This window comes from Gopherus evgoodei, chromosome 4 (assembly GCF_007399415.2).
Source record: "Gopherus evgoodei ecotype Sinaloan lineage chromosome 4, rGopEvg1_v1.p, whole genome shotgun sequence".
NCBI lineage: Eukaryota > Metazoa > Chordata > Testudines > Testudinidae > Gopherus > Gopherus evgoodei.
In genome coordinates this window covers 107,293,087-107,315,786 of record NC_044325.1, presented here as the reverse complement: position 1 = coordinate 107,315,786, position 22,700 = coordinate 107,293,087, and the positions used below count along the sequence as shown (strand labels likewise).

General features: G+C 39.0%; 1 protein-coding gene across 16 annotated transcripts in view; it reads left to right on the top strand.

Annotated features, from left to right (window-relative positions):
• Positions 1 to 22,700, top strand: part of SOX6 (SRY-box transcription factor 6) — a 459,305-nt gene that overhangs the window by 120,836 nt on the left and 315,769 nt on the right. For 2 of the 16 annotated variants that reach the window (XM_030560464.1, XM_030560459.1), the window contains exon 1: positions 17,114 to 17,450. The exons of 3 other annotated variants lie outside the window; for them this stretch is intronic. In XM_030560464.1, coding sequence (XP_030416324.1) covers positions 17,305 to 17,450 — 146 coding nt within the window. In that variant the 5' untranslated portion in view covers positions 17,114 to 17,304. Of the gene's footprint in view, positions 1 to 16,883; positions 16,968 to 17,100; positions 17,451 to 22,700 lie in introns of those variants that run through there. 11 more of the 16 variants (XM_030560473.1, XM_030560468.1, XM_030560474.1 and 8 more) reach the window with 11 other exon arrangements.

Below are 22,700 nucleotides of genomic sequence, written 5' to 3'. Positions count from 1 at the left end.
GTGCACTCAGCATACTAACTTGATTAATTTGACAATTAAAGTCATTGTAGTAGAATTTAATAGTGCAACTGGTTGATTGGATATAGGGATGTATAATGGAGGGAGAAGGTGAAACATTTCTCTGAAGATTCACTTTTAAAATGGTGGCTGTTTGAAGCTGCTTAGGGCCATGGAATAATAATACCTACCTCTTCCACAGAGCTTTTCTTCAGTAGATCTCAAAATGCTTTATAAAGAAGGTCGCTATTTTACAAATGAAGAAACTGAGGCATAGAGTGGTGAAGTGACCTGCCCCAAGTCACCCAGTAGCAGACCGAGGGATAGAACCTAAATCTCTTGAGTTTTAGTCTAGTGCTCTAGACACTAAGCCACAGTGCCTGGGAAAATTGTATTAGTGGAAAGAGAATGAGGTGGTCAATAGTGCCTGGTAAATTAATTTATCATATGGCTCTGCAATTTCACATGGGTATCATCTCCATATGTGTAGGTATAGCTAAATATGTCAAAATGTAGTTGTCTTCAGTTTGGAAGTGTTTAGGTTTCAGGTTGTACTGGAACCAAAATGTAAATACAAAACCCTACCTGGGCTAATTTCACATGGTTTCCACCAACAACGATAGATCCCTCACCAGCTTTCAAAATTTTTGGCCCAGTTTTACTCTTCTCTTGGTTAATGAAACTGAACTGCATTTTAGCTTGTACATAAAGTTGAAATTGAGCAAACTTTGCCTAACTACATGAATCAATGTGAAATTTTCACACAGTTCGTAAATGTTGGTACACAAACACATGGTAGCAAAATACCAGTATCCATTGGACTGAAGCGCTCATTGGGTAAACATCTATATCTAAGAATATAGTTTTGGTATTGCAAATAACAGTCATTCATCAACTTAATTTCTGGTCTGCACAATGAAGGTGGCATGATTAATTCAGTGATAAATTGCAAAAGTCAATATTATATTCCAAAATCGTCTTATGCAAAACAGGGCAGTGGTATTTATAAAAGTCAGTGATGACATGTAGAGATACTGAGTCAAATGCTTCTGTGATTTTTCATCTAACATATATCTATTGTTATCTTAATGATTTGAAAAAGAAAATTTGACAGTTCTAAAAATTTGATGAGTACCATTGCTAAGGGAATTTCAGGAACTTAAGTCAAAAGTGCTTTTATCCATTTATATGAGAAACAGTTACAGAACCAAATAAGTAATTTATAAGGGATTTGAGGGCTAAGTATTTAGTACAGTATGTTACAAACCAGATGTGAATGAACTTTTGAAACAAGACAAAGTAGCTGGCTTTGCAAAAGGAATGGTTGCATGGTAGTAAGAATATCTATTGGTAACTATGCTAATCTAGTAAGTGGCTTTTAAGAAAATACATGAGTGACCTGATTTCTTGGGCTGAGAAAGGGCTACCCAAAATCAATCTTTTGAAAATCCAAAAAGTAGCTATGGGGCAACTCTTGCTTCTTCTCTTTGTGACAGATGTGAAAGGCCATGCATCAAATGGTACCAGTGTGGCATGGCTGTGCTGTGCTGGGTGGAACAGGATGCAAGGAGCAGGGATGTTCAGAAAGGATGGGGATGAGGTACGGCAAAGCAGTAGAATTGGCCAGTGAAGCTTTCTGGCTATATTAGGGTCCATAGAACAGCACCACTCCTGATTTATAGCTTGGGAAGATGGAGGCTCATGCGATAGTGACTGTGTAGTAGTAGTTAATGCAGTTAATTAATTTGTGTTGTAACAAATAAAATGGATATTCTTGTCCATTCTGGAACTATCTGGTTAATGGCCATTTCTGTTGAAAAGAGTTGAACTGCTGGGGTGCAAGCAACTGTGGTTTGTTTTGGTTTTTTTTTGTGTGTGTGGGGGTACTTACCAGTGCTCACGCAGCTGTGGACATCTTCTTACAGAAAGGAAGGATGGGTTTGTGGTGATTTAAGTTCAGTTTCTGTGCTGTGGTGTTCAGTGATCACTCAGTGCTTAAGATGCTTGCTAGACCTCTGCTTTATTCTGTGACCTGTTCCTCTTGGCTGTGCATAACAGCAAGAGCTTCCACGTGGCCTATCCAGACTGTCTCTGGAAATCTCAGACATGAAGGCACAGTCTCCAGTACCACACGAGCTTCCTGTGTGACATTGGGCAAATGATTTAATCTCTTTGTGCCTCAGTTCCCCATCTGTGAAATAAGGGATATTGATAATATTTCCCTACCTTATAGGGGAGTGAGAATAAATTCAATAATGATTGTGAAGTATGCCGATATTGCAGTGATAGGTATAGGGGCACTGCTTCCCATTCTGAAACTACTGGACGCTGACACAAATCTTATGGTTGGGGCACAGTGACTGAAGAGAGGCATTCTGAAAAATCTGTGGACACTGTATTTGCATAAAAGCATATTTTAAAAGGAGCCTATTTCTCCCCTTCTCCTGCTTAAATTTTCATGGAAGAAATTCCATTGACGACATGATTTGGCCCTGAATGTACATTTGGTTTCAATTAGTATCCATGGAAGAACAGTTTTAAAAATCCTAAAACTGCAACTATATGTTTGAGAGCTTTTTTCTATGTTTTCTTCTGAGCTATAAAAATGGTAGCTTTGCAGGGGGAACCTCTTAATCTCCTTGTTCCCTGATGTATCTTTGTGACCTTTTATTACTTTTTTCTAGCATTGTATATCTGTTTTTATACTCCAATTTAATTGATTGGTCCAACTTGCAATATTTAGGGCTAGATAGTGACGGGACCTTCTGTGAGTGGGCAAGGACTGTGTGTTCAAAGGAGCGTAGGAAGAAGGTGAAGCTCTGCCCCTCATTTTTCCTTTGTACTAATCACCAGAGCTCCATAGGCCAGTGTGACTCTGCACCATACCTACTCAGAGCTGCACCCTAATGGCAAAATTGAGCTGTTAATGTACCGGATCCCATTCAGTGCCTTGTCCGGCACCACACCAGCATGATTCCTGATTCTACACAACTGCTTAGCTAGTGTTTCCAATGTGCCATGCTACTAACTGCTGCTGTGCCAGCTTGAACAGCCAGATTGCTATGCTGAAGTCTTAACTTGCTGCTTCTCTGCTATGTACACTAATATAGTACAATGTAATATACAGATATTCAGTAGAAGCCACAGGACACCAAGTACTGTAGCCATGCAGGAACTGATTGTTCTAATGGTGTGTGGATTAAGATTTTACCTGGATAGCCTTCTATCCAGTAGCTGTTAAATGATGCAGATAATTTATTATCTAAGCAGCTCTGATCTTAAAACACATACTCACACTGTGTGTGGGAGGCTGATGCAAATTTTACCTCATTCCTAAAAAGGCAATGGCATGTACTTCAACATTAAGCAACAAATATACCTTCTGGAGGCCAATCTATCCCAATGTATGTGCATTGTGCTTATAAATACATATATAATAAAAATGCAGACATTACACAGTGTCTTTAAAATGTGCTATATTAGGGCTCGATCCTTCACATGCTGTGTGCAGAATTCCAAATGGAAACAATGAGAATTTCACAAGAGGAGGCCAAATATCACTTTTTCTCAAGTTCTGTTTTTCACTAGGTGTACAGTGACTTACTTACATGTAGCTATGTAAATATTCCTTCAGGGCCAGACTCTGACACTCCTACCCATAGTGGGACTACTGAGACTATTGACTGAGTAAGGTACTATTCCGAATTAGCATGGGAGGACAGAATCTTACCCCTACTTACTAAAATACAGAAATCCAAACCCTTGACTCACATGGCTTGGGGTTTTAGATATAGCCAGTTTACGGTTTGGAACATAACAGAAGGTTTTGGGGTTCATTTGAACTTCAAAATCCCTGTGTTACACAGCACTGAGAGGTGCAGTACCTCTTAGGGTCTGTATATACACTGCATTTTTAAAACCTGCAGCTACAAGTCTCAGAGCCCAGGTCTACAGACTCAGGCTCATGGGGCTTGTTCAAAAACCAATTGTATAGACCTTCAGGCTTGGGCTGGGCCTTGGGCTTTGAAGCCTGGAGGGAGGGGGGTATTCAGAGCCTGAGGTAAACATGAAAAGGGGTCAATTTATGAATTAATCTAGTTTTTTAGATTTTAGTTTTAAAATCTGTCACCTTGACAAATTCATAAATTGACCCCCAGCCTGAGCCTCATTGTGCGAGCCCGAGTCAGTAGACCCAGGCTCTGAGACGTGGTTCTGTGAGTTTTAAAACAGTGTGTAGATATACTGCTACTGTCACCTAATCTGGCTTACACGCCAGGCTGATTGAACCTTGGGGATGGTCAGGCCCAGGGTACTAAAGGGAATGGAATGGAATCTGCTTGCACTTGGCAGCATGGTGATGCAGAACTACTTGGAGGATGGGAAACTCATGCAAATGAGCTTACATCCAGCCCTGTGCTGCCATAATCAGATCCTCAGGTTCTCTTTCCACTCACTGTCACCTTCAGGGGATGTTGTAATGCCTATGCAGCTCTGCTTGAAGGAGCAGTAGGCCCACAATCCCTGTATTGTGTTGGGGATGGGGAATCACTGGGACACTATTTCCTCTTCCTCTTGATTGTTGTGGAATGTTCTTTGGCCCAGTGGGCTCCATCTAGGTTGCCTGGCTGACAGCACCACTTCAATGTTGTCAGCAAGTGATGCTGTTTGGGGCCATGCAGAAGTCACCCTGGCTGCTGTTCTCTTGGAGAGGACCCTTCCTGCCACTACCTGTGAGATGTCAGAGATTTTCCACTTTCCATTATATCATTATAATTGATATATTGGAGGCAGGGGGAGCAGAAGCATGTAAGCAGTGAGATGTGCAAGAACATAAACAGCTGAAAGGGATTTTCCAGCCTGTGACATAATGTGACCAAGAGATCTACATCAACTTCCTGGATGATGAAGCAGAAGAAAGCCAAAAGTAAACAATCTGCAGTTATAAACAAACTTTTAACATCTTTATCATAAAATCAGACGGCTCTCACTGCCCATTGGCGGACACGGTCCTGCAGATGGAAAACACATTATGAAAGTGTGTTGAACCATACACCTGCTGAAGACTGTCCAAAGCTTTGTGAGTTGGCAAACCACACAGCTACAGAACCAGGGACAAATATTGATTCTTCATAACTTGAAGTATGAAAGGCTATCTAAAAGTTGCAGAATGCACATGCTGCTGGATGTGATATTATTTTGCCCAAGCTGCTAAAAAATGCCTTGGAACCTATGAGCATGGGATAGCATCAACTGTTCTTAAATGTATGGGCATCAGGCAAAGTACCAGTAGAATGGAAAGACAACATCATAGTGTCCCTGTATAAGAGCAAAGGATCTCACACTAAGTGTGACATATACAGGCCAGTTTTATAGTTATAACACCCTGGAAAGGTCTTCACTCCTTAGCAGACATCATTGTCCACAGCAATCAGGTTTCATTGTTGGGCAGTGGACTATGGATGCTCTCCTTACTATCTGGCTTCTTGCTGAACTGCACCAAGAATCTATGTGCCCACTTCACACAGTATATTTTGACTTCAAAGCTGTCATAAACAGATAGTTAAAGGTTAATGTCTCTTTAACAAACAGGGAACCAAACACCTGACCAGGGGACCAATCAGGAGACAAGATACTTTCAAATCTCGGTGGAGGGAAGCCTTTGTTTGTGTTTTTTGGGTTTTGCTTTGTTCTCTCTGGGTCCTGGAAGGGACTAGACGTGCAACCAGGTTTCTTGCCAATCTTCCTGCTACAGTCTCTTATATATTCAGAATAGTGAGTATTTAGTAAGAAAGGCGGTTATAGTCTTTTGATTGTTTTCTGTATTTGCAAATGTGTAGTTTGCTGGAAGTATTTTGAATTGTATTTTTGCTGGGGGGAGGCTTCTTTCTAGTGTCTATAAGCTGACAGACCCTGTAACTTTTACCATCTAAATTGCAGAGATAACTTACTTTTTTTCTTTCTTTTTATTAAAAGTTTTGCTTTTAAGATCTGTCTGATTTTTTCCCCTTGTTGAGGCTCCAGGGAATTGAGTCTGTACTTAACAGGGAACGGGAAGGGAGGGGAGAAGGGTGGAATCCCTTTGTTTTAGATTCACGGAGCTTGAATCTGTCTCTCTCTCCAGGAGCCCAGGGAGGGAACACCTGGAGGCGAAGAGAAGGGAGGGAAAGTCTGGGAGAGGCAACGGTGTGTTAAGATCCAGGAGGTCTGGGTCTTGGGGGTCCCCACGGAAGGTTTTGGGGGGACCAGAGTGTATCAGGCACTGAAATTCCTGATTGGTTGCAGCTTATCAGATCTAAGCAGGTAATTAAGCTTAGAGGAATTCATGCTGGTACCCCAACTTTTGGACTCTAAGGTTCAGATTGGGGAAAGATACTATGACAAAAGCAGCTTTTGCTTTGGTTCACAGTGAATGGAGTTGGCTTTCCAGATGTTCTACTAAATCTGGTGTGTGAGAGAGTGTATTTTGGTTCATGGCTTTTGCCACATTTCTGTGCAACCTCAGGTATGAGACAGGAATGTATTCTCACTCCAGCACTATTCTCTCAAGCTGTGACCTGGGTGTTAGGACTTACTGCTCCATATGATGGAATCAAAGTTGATCAAGAAGAGTTCATGAAATAATGATGCTGCCTGGCTTGTGGAGAATTGAGAGAATTTCAAGCTGCTCCTCCAGGGTCTTCAAAACCCCACTCCACTATGGGGCTGAACATCTCATGGCAGATGACCAAGGTCCAGAACCTTGAGGCTGGGCCACCAGAAGCCCAGTGCAGATGGGTCAAGTACTGCGGAGGGTGTTGATTTCATCTATCTAGGCTGCAAGCAGAGTTCAAACACTTGCAGGTAACTGGACGTTCTTTGACCAATAGGTCTCCCTGCCTCCCGCATAAATCCACGTCTCACTTGGGGATGCAGAAAATGTCTTTGTGCTTAGACTTCCTGATCTATCAAACCTATGTACTACTTATATTGCTATATGGGTCAGAAACCTGGATCCTCTTACAGGCAGACTTGAAGGGGCTAGACACATTCCATATGTGCTGTCAGCACCAAATCCTTACCACAAAGAGGTTTGACTTTGTGAGAAATGTCACAATCTTGTAGAGATCTGGCCTTCTCTCAATTGCTCATGTTCAAAAGTGGTGTTGCATGCTTTTTGACCATGTTGCCAGGATGGACAAGACCACCACAGCACACTGTACATTCAAATTCTCCATTGACATGTGAAGGGGTGCTCCCTGTGAGCCTACCTGGCCCTACCTGTGGGGCCACCCCAAAGATTTGTTGACACACAGGATTATGCCAAATCTGGGAACTTCACTACATGTTGCCTGATGTAATGCTATCAACTGTGGTCACGCTGTCTAGTGCAATGGTCCTCCCCTGTATATCGTACCCTGTTCTGTATGCCAGAACCATAAATTCTATTTCTGGTGAGGAGTTGTTTCCCTGTTTATCACTTTAGAAACACAGTAGAGAGGAACTGAGAATTTATGGATATGTTTGCAGTTGTGGAACCCAGTTGCTGATGTCTCTGTGCAGCAGATGAAGCTTGGATTTGATCCAAGCTCTGCACTCCTTTAAGGTTTATGTAAATGAATTGAAAATGTCCTTAAGTTTAGATTTGTTTTGTCACTGTATAATTAGCTGTTTTTTCTTTTTTCTGTTTTCTATGTGAGGTGAGAAATATTGCTAATCCCAAACATTCAAAATCATGAATGGGTCCCAATGAATCATTAGATTGGTATAAAGATCATAACATTAAAAATCATGTTCTTTTTTTCTTGTTTCTGAGTCTTTAGGGTACACTTGGGTCACATTTTCAAACTTTTCTCTGCAATTGTGAGAGCTATTAGAAAAAACAATAACCACTGAGATTCTCACTTATTTAAATATTTCCTGGAGCTGGAGCTTTAAGAAAATTTCACAAGACTCGCAATAAAATTGTGAGACTTGTCAACACTGGTTGAGTCTTCTGGTATTAAGATGCCTCTCCTTATGCTAAATTGTAAATAAAAGGGCTGATTATACAGTGACAAAATGTACCTGTACTTGGATCTTGGGATCTTTTTGGATGCAGTCTTGACTCCAGGTGAACAAAGCCTATAAACAGGACTCTCTAGACCCTGACTGGAGTTGAAGTTTAGAATATTTATATTGTAAGAATGGCTGTATTGATTCAGACCAATGGCCTATCTAACCCAATATCCTGCCTGTTGACAGTGGCTGGTGCCAGATGCTTCAGACAGAGTGAACAGAATAGAGCAATTTATCAAGGGATCCATCCCCTATTGTCCAATCCCAGCTTCTAGCAGTCAGAGGTTTAAGGACACCCAGAACATGGGGTTACATCTTTGACAATCTTGGCTAGTAGTCATTGATGGATCTGTCCTCCACAAACTTCTCTAATTCTTTTTTTGAACCCAGTTATACTTTTGACCTTCACAACATCCCCTCGTAACAAGTTCTACAGGTTGACTGTGCATTGTGTGAAGAAGTACTTCCTTGTGTTTGTTTTAAACCTGCTGCCTATTAATTTAATTAGGTCACCCCTGCTTCTGCTGTTATAGGTGGGGGTAAATAACACTTTTTCGCCATTCCATTCATGATTTTGTAGCCCCTTGGTCATCTCTTTCCCAAGCTGAACAGTTCCAGTCTTTTTACTCTCTCCTTATATGGATGCTGTTCCATACCCTTAATCATTTTTGTTGCCCTTCTCAGTACTTTTTCCAATTCTAAAATATGTTTTTTGAAATGTGGATGACTAGAACTGCCTCTTTTACTCTTCTCTTTTAGCCATGGTGGCATTTTTTAGTCCTTTTACTATTTTTTTTTATCTGGGGTGTGTATATAGTTTGACTCTCTATTTTGAAAAGTTTCCATGCAGCTTGTAGCCATTGCCTTGTAACTGTTCCTTTTAATTTCTGTTTAACTAGCCTCCTCATTTTTGTGACATTCTCCTTTTTGAAGCTAAATGCTACTGTGGTAGGTTTCTTTGGTATTCCCTTTCCCCCACCTCCCCTAGTGATGATGCATTTAATTACATTATGGTCACTGTTACCAAGTGGCTCAGCTATATTCAGCTCTTGGACCAAATCCTGTGTGCCATTTAGGACTAAATCAAGAATTGTGGGTTCTAGGACTTGCTGCTCCAAGAAGCCGTCATTAATGGTGTCTAGAAGTTGTATTTCTGCATCCCATCCTGAGGGGCCAAGCTTCCAGTCAATACAGCGATAGTTGTAATCCCCTATTATGGTTCAGTTTTCTGTTTTTTGTAACCTCTCTAATCTCCCTGAGCATTTCACAATCACCATTACCATCCATAGGAGTATATTTCTACTGTTGTACTCTTATTATTCAAGCATTGAGTTTTTAGCCATAGAGATTCTGTTTGATTCATTTAAGATTTTTACTATATTTGATTGTATGCCCTTCTTTCACATAAAGTGCCACTCCTCCACCAGCATGACTTACTCAGTGATTCCTATACATTATGTACCTCAATATTACTGTGTCCCACTGATTATCATAGTTCCACCAAGTTCTTCAATGCTTCTTATATCAATATCCTTATTTAATGCCAGGCATTCAAGTTCACCCATTTTAGCATTTAGACTTCTGTATTTGTATACAAGTACTTATATAATTTGTCAATATTTACTTGTTTGCCTTCATGTGATGTAATTGAATGGACCTCTGTTTTGTTTGAGTGTTTCTCTTCAGTTCCTACCTATACTTTATTACCTCCTATCCTCTCCTTTTTACTAGGATATAGATTATCTTCTTTAATAAATCTTCCCCCAAGAGATGTGTCTGTCCAAACTGTGTGCTTCTCTGTACCTGTTGTTTTTTTCCCTAGCCCATCGTTTAAAAAATCCTCTGACCTGTTTAATTTTACTTACCAGCAGTCTGGTTCTGTTTTGGTTTAGTTGGAGCCCATGCTTGCTGTATAGGCTCTTCCTTTCTCAAAAGGTTCTCCAGTTCCTAGTAAACCTAAATCCTTCCTTTAAACGCCATTGACCCATCCGTGCATTGAGACCCTGAAGTTCTGCCTGTCTTCCTGGCCCTGCATGTAGAATTGGAAGCATTTCAAAGAATGCTTGCCCTGGAGATCCTGGACTTTAATCTCTTTACTTAGCAGCCTAAATTTGGCTTTCAGGACCCTCTCTGTACCTTTGCCTGTGCCTACATGTACTATGACCATCAGCACTGCACATATATCTATCTAGATGTCTTGAAATGTCCACAGTCTTTTGCATGCAGCAGGTAATTCACCATGCAGTTCTCCCAGTAATAAACCAACTGTCAGTATTTCTAGACTCATAGACTCATAGACTCTAGGACTGGAAGGGACCTCGAGAGGTCATCGAGTCCAGTCCCCCTGCCCTCTGGCAGGACCAAATACGTCTAGACCATCCCTGATAGACATTTATCTAACCTACTCTTAAATATCTCCAGCAATGGAGATTCCACAACTTCCCTAGGCAATCTATTCCAGTGTTTAACTACCCTGACAGTTAGGAACTTTTTTCCTAATGTCCAACCTAAATTCTCCCTTGCTGCAGTTTAAGCCCATTGCTTCTTGTTCTATTCATGGAGGCTAAGGTGAACAAGTTTTTCCCTCCTCCTGATGACACCCTTTAGATACCTGAAAACTGCTATCATGTCCCCTCTCAGTCTTCTCTTTCCAAACAAACAAACCCAATTCCTTCAGCCTTCCTTCATCGGTCATGTTCTCAAGACCTTTAATCATTCTTGTTGCTCTTCTCTGGACCCCTCCCAATTTCTCCACATCTTTCTTGAAATGCGGTGCCCAGAACTGGACACATACTCCAGTTGAGGCCTAACCAGCGCAGAGTAAAAGCGGAAGAATGACTTCTCGTGTCTTGTTTACAACACACCTGTTATGCATCCCAGAATCACGTTTTGCTTTTTTTTTGCAACAGTATCACACTGTTCAATCATTAAGCTTGTGGTCCACTATGACCCCTAGATCTCTTTCTGCCATACTCCTTCCTAGCAGTCTCTTCCCATTCTGTATGTGTGAAAACTGATGTTCCTTCCTAAGGGAGCACTTTGCATTTATCTTTATTGAACTTCATCCTGTTTACCTCAGACCATTTCTCCAGTTTGTCCTATTATTTCTAATAATCAAATCCCACATTACCATTACCTGTCTTTTCCTAATAACTGAGGTTCCCTCAGCTGGAGGGGTATCCTCTGTGTGAGAGGATACCATACATCTTCTGGAAGGAGAGTCCCAACTATGGGATCGTTTCCATCTGCTCTAGCTTGATGATCTCCCTCCTCGAGATTTTGCTCCTCCTCAACAGTGTAGAGGCTGACAGACTGCAGGTGGGAGTGCTCTACTTGTCCCAGAAAGTCTTGTCTATGTATATTTCTATCTCCCTTACCTCGTGCAGTTCAGCCACACTGGTCTCAAGAGCCCGCACTTGGTCTCTGCAGGTCATGAGCTGCTAGGGTGACCAGATGTCCTGATTTTATAGGGACAGTCCCGATTTTGGGAGTTTTTTCTTATATAGGCACCTATTACTCTCTACCTCCTGTCCCGATTTTTTACACTTACTATCTGGTCACCTTATGAGCTGATTGCACAGAATGCACAGAACATACCACTGCCTACAAGGCAAGTAATCATACAAGCTGCATTTAGTGCAATAAACTGGATAGCCCCCACTGTGCTGCTGAACTTCTGCCTGCATTAATTTTACTCTTGCAGGGTTTGGTTTTTTTTGTTCGTTCTTTGTGGATTGTGGTTTTGTTTTGTTTTTGTTTTTTTTGCATGGGTCTTTATTGACCTCTGTTTAGAAAATGTTTATTAGGTGTATCTTGCTCGCACACTCCTCTTCTAATATCTTTGCAAAACTCCTCCTGTTCTGCTCCTGGTTACTAGCTCTTCTGGTCAGTACAAGCTGGCTTTTTTAACCCTTGATCTCCTTGCGTCAGCCCTGCCCCCTCATCAAGGATCCTAAAGGGATTAAGGATCAAAGAATGGTAGGCTAGAGCTTCGTTTAAGAAGCTCTTCAACCGTGCCTAGTAGATGGCTAGGCTCAGCACACAGTCCCCCTAAATAGACCACACTAAAACTTCAATCAAGCAGGCACACAACAAGGAAGCAAGCACAACAAACAAACTCTCAGAAAACTCACACAACTGCCTGTTTGCTAGCTCCTGAGTTCAAGAGAAGTTGTCTCTGGAATATCTTTCTTGTACGTGGCTGAGAATTTCCCATTCCTTGCTTTTCCCTGTGCTGTCCCCAGTTTCACTTAGCTTCTGGTGACTTTCCCTGCTTTGCCCTCCCCTTATAATGTCTCGGTGGATATACACTTCTCTCCAGTTTTCATATGGAACACTGTGGTGTTGTCTGTGGAACTCAGATCTTTGGCTGGATGCACATTGTTTCTTTAAGCACATGTGGTGCAGAGCAGACCTGAGGTTGGATAATTCATAAGAGCTGCGTATTAATATTATTACTTGAAAGGATCCTTATTATTTTGCGCAACAGTACGGTCACCTGGCAGCAGGTCATTAGCATTTTAGGCTTCTTTCCTTCACAACAATGCACAACATGCTAATTAGAGGGTTCCGAAGCTAAGCAACCTTTTTTAAAATCAGACATTTTAATTTGCAGTTTTAATGGCTGTGTCATAATAACTCGCATTGGGGAGAAAAAAAAATCTCATTCCAGTAGCAAGGCCCAGTGTAACAGAGGCTGACAAAATTAAAAACCTCATAATGTGACCTTTGCCTGGGATAAAAGGCTGTTTCATAACAATTTTCCTTTTGTTCTTTGTTTAAGCCATTACTCCAAGAGAAGCCTCCGATTAATCTAAGTAAATGCATCATTACAGTCCTAATCCATGTCCTTCTGTCAGTGTCTGTTTTAATTAAATAAGAAACACTAGGAGAAAGAGGGCTGGTTGATCAGGGTAAGATTAAAAAAGGCTTTACTGTTTTGTCCATTTGCATAGCTGCAGATGCGATAATATTGTAGGTTAAAGCAGGAAGACTTGTTGTATAGTTGAACACAGTGCTCCCTGTTACAGTATTAAAATAACCAGATTCGCCAATGAAATCATTCCAATCATCCAATTAATTATATACAGAACATTCACAGGCAAATGGTATGACAGCTTTGGTCGAGTAATTTGACACATTATTATGTTTTGGGTAGTATACATAATTGGGTACAAACTGTTTGTACCAAGTGCAATTGTGTTTTATATTAAATAAAGCATTGAGTAAAACTAGTTATGAATTTATGGTGCCTGTTTGGTTTTTTTAATGGCTATTAAAGGCTTCTGAAATGTTTTTTTCTTTAAAGGAATTTGAAGCATAATTCTTTTAAAGCAGTGAAGAGCCCATTTAATAAATGTTGTAAGATTAATACATCTATCTAGTTAATATTGCTAAAGCAATACATATGTAAGAAACTCTTCCTCAAGGTAGTGTTTCAAGATCCCTGTGGTGAGGGCTTCCTCCCACATCCAGGCCATTATTTGATGTAATGAAAAGAGAAAGTGTGCAACACTGAGATTGTTAATTAAGTTAGCTTAACAAGATGAAGATAAATGAAGCAAGGCATGGATTGAATGAAGCAAGAGGTCTTATTTACAATTTAATACTTCTTTATATTATGCATTTTTTCAATTTACAAAAGAAAAGCCCCTGACTTTAGAGAAAATATGTACTGTGATACTACATGCAAGACACCTTTACAGCATGTAAATCTGTCTGGGTACTGTTAAAAATGTAGTGTGAGTTAACCTTTAACTTCTAACTTTTTCTTTCTTTCTTTTTTTAACATTGGCGACAAAATGTTGATTATAATAGAGTAAGTGAAGATCTGAATATGCTGCCACTGAAATCAATGTCAAAAATACCCATGGGAGCACTTTGGGGGCTAACTTCTGTTTCTTCTTGTTTGAATTAACTTTCGAGTCTCAGTATGCAGTCTTGTATTATCTTATTTCTGATCCATTTATACGTAGAGATTTGCTTAAAAATAGAAAAAAAAAATGGTGGGACCTGATTCTGATTTCATTTCTACCAGCATAAATCTAGACTAACCCATGGGCTTATTGTCATTTTATACTGATGGAACTAAGAACAATGTATTTTGCCAAATGTTTTGATGGATTAAAACTAGGGTTTCTGGTTTTATTGTTTTCTCCTCTCAAACTCAGTGTTTATTTTATACAAGTTAAGACATTTTCAAACTGCATACTTGAGTTTTATCAGTTAAAAAGCAGAATTAAAACCAAAAAAAACCTAAGATTTTTTAACAAACTTTTCCTCCCAGTTACAATTTTCACTTCAAAGAATGCTCTCTCTTTAAACACAGGAAAAACTGTAAATTGCCAATAGCACTTTTCAGTTGCCTACATCTCTAGATATATTATTTGACTTCCCAATCACAAACTTTGGGACATCACTCAACAGAGGAGTTGAAACAAATTCAGAATAGCTGAAGTTGGTTATTTGCAATAGTTATTTAAAAAAAACAAACAAATTTGAGCTACACATGATTTCTGTGTAGATTTATTGGTTTAAACCTAAAACCAGAAACCCTAATTGCTATTTTGTTTAATAAAATATTTTCTCATTTACAGATTAGTTGGATCTGCCCAGTATTTGACCTTATGTCATTCTTACTGTCTACTAAGGAAATGCCTTCCTTCCTCTTGCAGCAGCTAGACAAGACTGTGCTATCTAGTGTTACTGTAGGCAGCGGTAGCAGGGCTTTACAAATAGTATTATTATGGTCCCTGTGTTTTTATCTCAGGGGTCACAAACAAATCCATGCAACTCCTTCTAAAGATTTCAATAAATAGGACTTTTTATCCAGACAATTGCCTTTTATATTACTTTTAAACAAAACTACTAGTCCATCAAGAGTTTCAAAAGGAAAACAATTCTCAGAGTGCTGGTATGGCAGCACAGACCAATCATTATGGCACCCATTCTCCAGTCCTTTATTTTTCAAGTCTACAACAATAGGTTGTTGATTCAATGGACAAGACCAGAACAATTAAGTTCTCTGTTTAGCAGCAGTGCAGCATTTTAATGCCCTCCTCTAATAATGGTCTCATTATTGTTATTCTAAGACTGGGCCTCAGGAGGAGGAATATTTGCTGGAGGTACGTCATTATTTTGCAAATTTCGATTAGCTCATCATGTTGTCTGTACTGTGAAAATCGTAGCTAATTAGGGCAGCCAGTTAGACTACCAGCTTTTGAGCTTGTGAGTTAAAAGGTAGCACACTTGATAGGCCAATGATGTGAAAAAGGTGGTAAAAAGGAGGATTAGAGCTGTTGCCCTAGTAACTCTAACTTCCATCTGTGCTGGAACAATGAACTTGTGTTTCTCCCCCACCTTGGTGTAAAAATTGGTTTTGTTTTGAAAGGCCAGGGCACTTTTTATGACAATCTGGAATTCAGCCTAACTGAGTGTAGTTTTAGTTGTTATGAGAGACCGTTGGGGAATAGGAAAGATGAAAGATCATGGTGAGCTTCAAGGACATGAAAGGTTGTTGTCTCATGTAACAATAGTAGATTGTTTTGTCCTATTATTTCTAGCCAACCACTAAGTCAGGTGATGGAACAAATACCTCCAGTTGAGTCAGGTGAAACAGGAGAGAGCGATAATGCACCTCTTACAGAACAAAGGATAACTATAATTTGTCTTTATTAAACAAAGTTATTTTTATTTGTATTCATCCTCTGAAAAAGCTTGTTTACTGACCTACTATTCCAATGTGTTTGGTACTGCACTGCCTCTGTAGGCCATCACATCTCTGGGAAGCACTCCAATGTGTTAAAAAATGTTGTTTAAGCTTTCTTCCCATGAAGAGAAACCCCCAGGAGTACCAGTGATGTGATACTTAACAATACATTTAGTTGTTGTAGCTTTCTCACATTATTGGTGTTCTTAAAAGGTTTTCCTTCAAACACACACTGAATAAAATTAACTATAAATATGAAATAAATTTGCTTCAACACTTTACAACATTTTATCATAAATTCTACAGCACATATCATAGAATGTTTATTGCAAACAGTATTACGTACTGCTGCAGAGAGACCTACAATCCTGTAAAAAATAAATTTGCTACAGGGATCCTAATAAAGGACTGCTTTTGTGCAGAGGGAGGTAGTCTCTTTTGTGCTGTATCATAACTTTAGGAGGTTCTGCCCCTTTGTCTGTGGGGAAAACAAAAGTACTTCAGTGCTATTTAATAAAACAGCTACTGCGCATTTTTACAGGGAAAGCATTCTGTTAGTGAAAAGGCTGTAATCTCTTGGATTTTGCCCAGTGCTTCTTAAAACCAAAGACAGTTGCTTTTTAGACAGAAAAGGGAATGTAGGAGCACTGCTTTTCACGTTCTTATTTCTCTGCTTTTGCAACATGATGCTTCTGTCATCTGAGAAATTATTTTCTTTCTGCCACCACATCCCCTCCACCCTGACCCTGACCAAAGCATATGCTAGGGGGCATCTCGCTTCTCTAAAACAAAGATTAGTGATTTCAGGTTGGGATTTTAAGGTTTTCACCCACCTTTTCATATGGGGCCCCATAACCCCATTAACACAACCATATCTGAGTAATTTTCACTTGCTTCAGCATAGAGCTGTGAGATCGATAACAAATTTTGTAATTAGCTATTTATTATCTTTGAAAAACAAACTTCCCTGTAATTACTAGGTTTCTCATCTTAAGCTGTTCTGACCTTATTTAAACTCCTCTTTTTAGCTATTCTGAGCCTTTCTTATCTCCTCTCTGCTCCCAACCACTCTTGCTCTTGCTTTCTGACAACACAGATGGACGGCCTTGCACAAACTGATAATTGTGATAATTTCTCAGCTAACTATTCAGTAATAAAAAATGTTATTTTCCAAGCATAGCAGGCATGTGTCACACTCGCATATACACTGAAGATGAGAGGCCAAGTGGTAAGTTCATGGGAACGTGATGTAGTATGAGCCTTTGGACTTGACAGCATTTGATTTGTTGATAATGTGGTTTATCCAAATGCAGTTGTCTTTTCAGACTATTAAATTTAAGGGGTTAGAGACCTTTAAAAATCCAAACTTTTATAAAGGATGTTTAGTCTGAAAACATTTTGAATGTTGTATGTATTTAGTTTATCAAATACCTGCCCTCAAATTTCCAAATCAGCTTCTTCTTTTTTATTTTATAGTAGTTTCACGTATGTACCATCATTTTATTTTGTTTTCTCATTAAAATGGACTGGAAAGCAGGTAGACTGTTTAGTGTAGAGTGGGAGCAATGCAAAGGGTTAACCAGCAGAGAATTACAAATGAACTATCTGAAAAGTTGATTATTAATCCAGCAAGAGAGAAAATATCCTTCCAGTTAGCACTTGAAGAGCTGATAATATTGTTCAGCCTGTCGGTGTGGTATGGCAGAGTCAGGTAAGCAAGACATCTTTTCAAAGAGATTAAGGCTTTTCCTTTTTGTTTTTCACCGTAAGACTATCTAATTTTAAAGGGAATCTTTGTGGAATCACTTATACTGCCAGCATATGAATCTGCATATACTGATCTTCCACATTCCAAAATGAATGAAATAAATTAAAATGGTGCTTTTAACATTGGTAAGAAGAACTATTTCTGTTAACAGATCCATTGTATTTAATAGTGAAGTATCTTAGAAATTCATGATTGGATTGTGGTTAAGAACCAGAAGTGATTGCAAAATCTAAACAAGCTCTAGTGTGATACATACTAAAGAATCCTGCGTAATTGCCAGGAATAAGATTATATAATTTCTTTTTAGGTGAGAAAGTTCTGGGTTGTTAGAAGTCCTATGTGATTCTGAATATAATGTTTCTGCTTACAGACTGTATGGCTTTATGCAAATGTATATGTTGCGGACAACTCTTTACCAGTCCTGATGTTTTCTTGGCCCAAGTGTTCATGTAGTATTGATGCGTGTATTTGTTTTTTTGTAAACCATTTTGAATTCATTCATGTTAATTTATAAACATTTGTGGGGTTACAAAGTGTGTGCAGGATGGGAGGAGGTGAGCATATGGAAAATGTTTAGATGGAATAATCTCTATGTAATTTCACCTAAGACTGATTTCTCTGTGTTGTAGTGGAAATTTTACAATTTCCTATGTCTTTGTTATGTGGACTGTATGCTCTTGAAATTACTTGCTAGACATAGGTGAATGAACTTACCTTTTCAGCATAGTCTGCAGTTTACAGTTTGTTATCTCAAAGGTGCATAAAATGGTTGGAGTAATAATGCTCTTGCAGTTCTGAAATTCAGGGTAAGTCTGTATATTTAATGATATTGCCTCACATCATTAAATGGTACACTTTTAATTACATAAATGGATTTAACATAAGCTTTAAAATATTTTGGTTTTGTTAATAGAACTGTGTTAAATAACTATATTTTACTATGTTAGTGTCTGTGTTGGTGGAAAAGAATTTACCATCACCAATTGTTTATTTTGTTTCCATAGAATAGGTGGAAGGCTATACCAATGGGACTGTTTAAATAGGAGAATCAAAATGCAGTTAAAAACACAAACTAATCCAAATCTGAGCGCACACACCATCTGAGGGTTTAGTTATTATACATGCTAATATTTCTTGAGTCGTACAAAGGGGAAGGGAAGAGAGGCTCATCATCAGCACCAGGTTGGATGCTCCTTCTAGTTTGTCTTTGAATTTTAAGAATTGGATTATGATAAGGCCCCAGGCAAGGAAAATTGAAGAGAAGAGCAGAAAGGACAGTTGGGAAAGTGGAAAAGAGAGGCTGAATTTGTTTGGCAAGACACATTGTTTATGACTATGTGTCGTTGGCCTACCCAGGCAAGGAAACAGTTAACAGAAGATGGTCAGATTTTTTTAAAAGGGGGATTCATCTCATTAGCACCAATTAAGATCCCCAGCTCTTGCTGCTGCTAGTAATGGAAGTCATCAGTCCAACAAATGACTGCAGTCAAAGTACACTGAACAATCTTACTTCGTAAGAGAAACAAACAAAACAATTCCAAGAAGTTATCTTAGTGCTCTTTAAGAGTGTTATTAGGCCACAAAGAGGTCACCATGCCAAAGTTTGAGCACCATGATCTTGTTAAGATATAAAGAGCGTGTTAAGGGCACAGATGAGATCAATTACTATATAGGGATGATATATATACATGTAGGAATGATATACCTATAGAAGGGCTGAGAAAACACTGAGAAAAACACTGATGGGAAAAAAGAAGTAGATTCAGAGGAGATAGCGAGAAATTAAGGGAGATAGCGAGGGTCAAATCTGATAAGCTCTTTGAACTACTTCTCAAAAGGAGGGACTCGTTCAGGACTGGAAAAGCTAGACTTATAAACAAGGAAATAGCAGGCAAAATAAAAGTTTAGTCAAAATGGCAAGGGAACAAATGTGTGGAATGCCCTCGTTGGGGTAGAAGCTGTAGCTATGTTTATAAAAAACAAAATGAGGTACACACTTATCTGGAAGGAATAAAGCATAGTATTTATGGAATTTTATAGTATATTAACTGATTAGATTAAATGGATTCCAAAGTCTGTTTTCAGGCTCTAATTTATTATTTTCTTATAGATATGTATTACTGAAGTCTGGTATTGTACTGGCTAAACTGGTAAAGTTGGCAAGCTTGATATCAGTAGTCTATTTAACACCTATTATAAATTTCAGCTTATTGGCTGAAACTTAATAAATCAAACATTAGTTGTATCTTTTAAGAAGCCAGAACTGAAGAGAAAGGGGTGAGAACTTAAAAAACAAAAACAACCCCCCCAAGGTCCAAACCAGAGTAAATTAACTGTAGCTCAAATAAAAATAGTATGCTTAAATAAAGGATGTAAAATGGAAACCAGAAACATCAAGCAGAGAACCCAGTTTAATGCTCATTTTAAAGACTTTTATCAAACTTGTAGAGAACACATAGTATAACCACCTGAAGGCATGCTCTAACCAGTGACTTGATTACAGCCCCACAGTTGACGTTATCTTCCCCGTTATGCCAATTTAAGCTTCCTAGTTGTCTATAGAACAACTTTGACAAAAGTCTGGAGCAGACTGATAAGAATGGTTCCCTGACTTAGTGGAGCTAACTTGACTGAAATCGAGCCAGAATTTTGGCAGGAGGATTTTTATGGAAGGTACAATCATTCCATTTCCTTTCTTGGTAAAAGTGAATTTGTAGATTCCTGACTTATTTCAAAATGGGTTAGTAGCTGAATTTGACAAGTACTGCAGATACTTGCTCAGAGTATTCTGTATAAATCTTGGATCCAGGGCCCAGGTGGACATTATTATAAGATTTGAATGTTGAGTGTCCCACTTTCGTATTTTAGTTGTTGTGGCATGTGGTAAAAACATCCTGACTAAAGCTGTTTGGGTGGGACAGTGAGGTGGCAGAGTGGAACATGGATGTGTATGTTTCTCTCTGCACTCTGTAAATACATCGGAGAGACTAAGCCTGCAGGCGTTATCTACAGAGAGAAATCAAGGAGGTTCTTGAGAATTTGGTTGGTTTTCTATTTTTTAAATGGCTGAGGGAAACATTAAGTCTGGCCCTTACGTTCTTTGGAACATACCTTCTCAGTGATGGCATGAGTGGAAGGAGATAATGTTTCAGTTCACCAAGAAAGCCATGAGTTTCTGTGGATAGGCTAAAGTATTTTACAAGATTCAGTGTAAGGCTGCATAGTTGAAGAGTTCATATTCTAGTTACAGTGTCCAAGGTCAGTTATTCACACAATGAGGGGAAACTCTTACTTACACAAGTAGATAAATATTGTGCAGCAGGTGCTCAGCAATGTTTCAAGCCCCTGTATTACCATAAGATCTTGAAGAACTATTTCCACACTTTTATCAAGTCCCTTTAGAACATCAGCAACTTAGAGAGGTCATGACTGATACTGATTTAAAGAATTTCAATGTTGTGTAACAAGTGAAAGAAGGAGAATACAGTGCATCCCTCTGCAAATGTGGGTTGGCACACGTGTACCTCTTCAGAGTCCAAAAGTGGAGGGTACAGACCAGTATGTGGGGGTGATATCTCTCTCTCTCTCTCTCTCTCTTTCTCTTTTCAGGGTAATATGGGACAATTATGATCGGCTAGTCTCATCTTCTACTGCATCAAATCTAATAACTTGTGGGCTTTCACTTCAGTAAGAGGTTCTCAGTGTTCAACATTTCTGAAATAAGGCCACTTATTTAGGTGTCTAAATATGGACTTGAGTCTAACTTTAAGTATCCTTTAAGGAAAAAAACTTGGTATGTGTTTCTCAAATGCTGTAGAAAGAAAAGCTTTTAGGATGTTTGACTGGCAGCTAGGACAATCATTTTTACTGCAATATGGAAAAAGATTTTGTTTTAAATTGTTGCAAAGAGTGAGCCATCATGAAAAACTAAACAGATTAGGTGCTGTCATAGGAAACTATTTTCATTAGTTTTTCTCATCAGGACTATTAGAAGGCTGCATGTGTTCTTCGTTATACCCAGCATATCCTTTAATAAAAGGCATACCTTCTGAAGGAACTGTACTTTCAGTGGCTAAGTCATGGAGCAATCAGATATGCATAATTTTTGACAGTCATTATTCAGTTCTGTGGTACTAAAGCATGATGTTGCCTAACATCCACAGAATGGTAAAATTAAGAAAAAATCTCTTCTGTTGTCTGAACAGAATGATCATGCAGTCTATAGCATATGGGTGATGCTGTATTTTTCATAGTTTCTGGAGAAGAATCTGATGGTGCCTACTGTAATCTTTCTTCAAAAGGAACTAGGAATTGGTGTTTGCATAACAATTACATTATTATGGCATCTTCAGACAAAAAAGGTTGAACTTGGGTTAGAAATACTTGCTCTAACCCCACTCATGTAGGCATATAGGAATCCACCAGTAGAGTCCTATAGATGAGTCTTCTATACCAAATAGTTCTGTGAGATAGGAGCACAATGGGTGTTTGAGGGTAGATGAAGAGCTGCCAATGGACCTGTGACAGCATAGAGTCCCCAGCCACACTCCATTAGAGGGAAGGGAAACTGAGACTGCTGAAGAGCATGGGGTGCAATAGCAGTTTTTGAATGGTTGTGCTAGTTCTTTATGACCTGGGGGTAGGATTGCATTTCTGGCTCCATATTTACCGCTGGACCACAAACACACACATTTCTGCTGCCTGCCACTATTGAGTGAAAGTCATCTGCTTAAACCTTGGTGAGAAATGCTACAAGCAAGTTATAGCTATTGCCTGTAACCATTATTTCAAAAAGGAGCTTTACCTCGTGACCACACTTAGTTCCAAACATAGAACTATTCCCACTTAGATAAGTCATGTTCTTCTTTCCTACTTACTTAAATATATATATATGTGTGTGTGTGTGCATGTGTGTATATATATATATAATATAATAATTTTAAAATGAGGGAGCATCACAATTTTCATGTGAAAAATTTGGGCTAAATATAAGTTGCTCATGGGTAGCTCTATCTTTACTGAATTAGGCTCTTAGCATTTGTAGTGGTAATTGAAATGGCATCTCAATGTTCATGCTGAATCTATCTTATTTATGACTCTTCAACGGCCCATATGTTTTTCTTTGAAAAGTAGTTTTATAGAAAGTTGCTGATTGTTTTTGTTTTTTTCTTCTCCCTTTTCTCATCAGTTATA